This window comes from Lactuca saligna, chromosome 1 (assembly GCF_052625555.1).
Source record: "Lactuca saligna cultivar CGN05327 chromosome 1, ASM5262555v1, whole genome shotgun sequence".
In the NCBI taxonomy this organism is placed as follows: domain Eukaryota; kingdom Viridiplantae; phylum Streptophyta; class Magnoliopsida; order Asterales; family Asteraceae; genus Lactuca; species Lactuca saligna.
This window is the reverse complement of record NC_136417.1, coordinates 14,658,010-14,661,697: the sequence shown is the minus strand read 5'-3', so window position 1 is coordinate 14,661,697 and position 3,688 is coordinate 14,658,010. Positions and strand designations below refer to the sequence as shown.

The following is a 3,688-nucleotide window of genomic DNA, read 5'->3' as shown; positions in this document are numbered from 1 at the left end:
TGTTCATTCGGTCTCGGCGGTTCTCCGGCGGCGAAACATGAACGAGTGACATGATGGCGACACAGCGGCACTACCGGTGGCGATCGATCTCGACAAAGCAACTGGAGAAAGAGAAGGAGAATAAAGCGACCTTCTTATGGTCGCTTGAAGCCGCCGCTGATCGGAACAAGGTGAAGCTTGGGTGATGACGGCGCCGGAGACGAATGGGGTATAAGGTGGTGGCGGCTGGACGTATTTAGGGTTAGGGTTAGTGGGTGATGGGAATATCACAGTTAAATACCCCACCCCATATGAATGTATCCCATAATGACCAAAATGGCCCCTCCTTCCAATACTTCTTTCAAAATAAATCCAATACGTACCATTTAACCCCTCCTTCAGAAAATCCTTACAATTCAAGTCCCAAAATTACCAATCAGCCCCCTAAGCCTTCAATTCCTTTCAACTGAAGTACCGAATTTACACTTTAACCCTTGGAAATCAAAATTATATCATTGGCTCCCCGAAACCAATACCCCACTAATTATTATTTGATTTTTGGACTATAATAATATAAGATAATAATAAGAATCACTTTTCGGGGTTCCGAGATTATTATTTAATCGCTATATTTTAAACGGGATGTTACAATACTCCAATTATATATATATATATATATATATATATATATATATATATATATATATATATATATATACTAGTTGTGAGACCTATATATATTAAATAAGTTTATTTAAAAAAAAATTAACTATGAAGCTTTAGATATTTGAGAAGTTTGTATTTATAATAAAAATAAGAAAAATATTGAATTATTTGTGGTTGAGGGTCGTGAAGCCTATTCATAGACTAAAGGATAGAGGTTGTGGTTGGAATGTTTAACACTCTTAAGTATCATGGAGTTCCGACAAATATCACAAAATTGATAAATCTCCTTTGAGATAAAGGAATTGAGCTGGAGCTTTTTATTTCGGAAAATCACAAGTAAAGGCTTTATAAGGAATATTTGCAATTCCTAGAGCAAGATGCAATTCCAGCATAAACTTTTATGTCTGGTGACAACTTTCGTAAAATATAATATATTATTGAAAAAATAAAACATTAGACTTGTCATAAATTTAAATTGAAAGGAATATAAATAGAAAAAATATTTGATTTCTCTATCAATAATCAGATCAGTTAGAAGTTCGATTCAGAAAATATTTATTATGAACTAAAAAAAGTCCTAGCATAATTGCATGTTTAAACGTAAGTAATATTCAAAGATAGCCACTTAAAATATAAATATGACATACCATGTTCTTTTTAAAAATATTGTCACGATGTGTTGGTGTTAACCTTTACCAAAATATTTGATAACTAAAAGACATTATTACGTGATCATTTATTCCTTTTCATTTTTTTATGGATGACAAAAACTTTTAATTCAGAAATCTAAGATTGTATAAATAGAAAATTTAAAAAAAAGTGGGGCATTCCTCACTTGGTAATAGATTATGCTCTCCCTTCCACACCCACACATTTCTTAATATTATTTATTCTCGAATCATTCAACTTTACTACGCTACGCCCCCACTCAAAAACATCAAAATTTCACCCCTTTCCATATAAATTTTTTCCAATCTTTGACTTGTTGTTGGGTATCTTTGAATCCACCCACCACCACCACCACCACCATGGACGGAGGAGGAGGAGGAGTCAGCCACCCCAATCCCAAGACTGACGGTGCTAGTGGTGGCGGCGTCGGCGGCGATGGAGGACCGGCCGTCGGTGTTCAGATCAATCAACGTCACTCTCATCGCAGGCTTCCTGATTTCCTCCAAAGCGTAAATCTCAAATACGTCAAATTAGGTTACCACTATCTCATCTCTCACTTATTGACCTTGTGTTTGATCCCTGTTATGATCATAATCTTAATCGAAGCATCTCAAATGAACCCTAATGACATTCGTCAATTATGGGTTCATCTACAATACAATCTCGTTAGTGTGATTGTATGTTCTACTGTTTTGGTATTCGGATCTACTGTCTACATCATGACCCGACCTAAACCCGTATACCTCGTTGATTACTCTTGCTATCGTGCACCGGATCACCTGAAAGCTCCATACGAACGATTCATGAAGCATTCTAGGTTAACCGGTGATTTTGATGAATCGTCTCTTGAGTTTCAAAGAAAGATCTTGGAAAGGTCTGGACTCGGTGAAGAAACTTATGTACCTGAAGCTATGCATTTTGTACCTCCACGTCCGTCCATGGCCGCCGCCAGGGAGGAGGCGGAGCAGGTTATGTACGGAGCTTTAGATAATCTGTTTTCCAGTACCGGAGTTAAACCGAAAGACATCGGCATCCTTGTGGTGAACTGTAGCTTGTTCAATCCGACTCCTTCTTTGTCTTCCATGATCGTTAACAAATACAAATTAAGAGGTAACATCCGGAGCTTCAATTTGGGCGGAATGGGATGCAGCGCCGGTGTGATTGCCATCGATCTTGCCAAGGATATGTTACAGGTTCACCGGAATACATACGCTGTCGTTGTCAGCACCGAAAACATCACCCAAAATTGGTATTTCGGGAACAAAAAGTCCATGCTGATCCCCAATTGTTTATTTCGAGTCGGGGGTTCTGCAGTTTTACTCTCCAACAAATCAATCGATAAAAGACGAGCAAAATACAAACTCGTTCATGTCGTCAGAACCCACCGTGGTGCAGATGAGAAAGCTTTCCGTTGCGTATATCAAGAACAAGACGCCGCCGGAAAAACTGGTGTCTCTTTATCAAAAGATCTCATGGCAATCGCCGGCGGCGCACTGAAAACCAACATCACAACTCTGGGCCCACTTGTTCTTCCAATCAGTGAACAGCTCCTTTTCTTCTGCACTTTAATAATAAAAAAATTCTTCAATAACAACATCAAACCCTACATTCCTGATTTCAAATTAGCTTTTGACCATTTCTGCATCCACGCTGGTGGTCGGGCTGTGATTGATGAGCTTGAGAAAAATCTGCAGCTATACCCGACACATGTCGAAGCGTCGCGAATGACACTTCATAGATTTGGGAACACTTCTTCAAGTTCAATTTGGTATGAATTGGCTTATATCGAAGCTAAAGGTAGGATGAAAAAAGGTCAACGGGTATGGCAGATTGCATTTGGGAGTGGGTTTAAATGCAACAGTGCGGTTTGGAAAGCGTTGCGAAATGTGAAACCGTCGCAAAATGGTCCATGGGATGATTGTATTGACAAGTATCCGGTTGAATTACTTTCGTAATTGGTTAAATTGGTTTCTGTGTTTTTTTTGTTTTTTTTTTTTTACTTCGTTAATTGTATTGGTTTTGATCATTTAAGTTAAATTTTTATTTCCAGTTTTATTTTCTTTTGGATAAGTTATTGATCTTGATCATGACATTGTTGCTCATTTTACCCAAATGATGTTTTCATGCTGTTTATCTTGTGGCTTTTTTTCTTGGGCATTTCATCAAACACCTTGTGATCATAATATTGAAATGCAGCATCATACGCCTTTTTGGTATTTCGATTGTTTATGTTTTCTGGTTTTTAATTTTGTTAGATGTTGGAAATTTGTACCAGTGTAAAAACAAAAGTGCATACTGGTTAAAAATAAAATGTTGAAGTATTATTATGAATAGTGACTAGTTTTGAGCATTTATTTTCATGTTAATATTTGGG

The 3,688-nt window shown here is 37.4% G+C and overlaps 1 protein-coding gene across 1 annotated transcript; it reads left to right on the top strand.

Annotated features, from left to right (window-relative positions):
- Window positions 1–1,482: 1,482 nt before the first annotated feature.
- Window positions 1,483–3,384, top strand: KCS4 (3-ketoacyl-CoA synthase 4). Its single transcript, XM_078972261.1, has one exon. It carries the CDS (start codon window positions 1,674–1,676, stop codon window positions 3,267–3,269), a length of 1,596 nt encoding a protein of 531 aa, XP_078828387.1. The 5' UTR covers window positions 1,483–1,673; the 3' UTR covers window positions 3,270–3,384.
- Window positions 3,385–3,688: the final 304 nt, after the last annotated feature.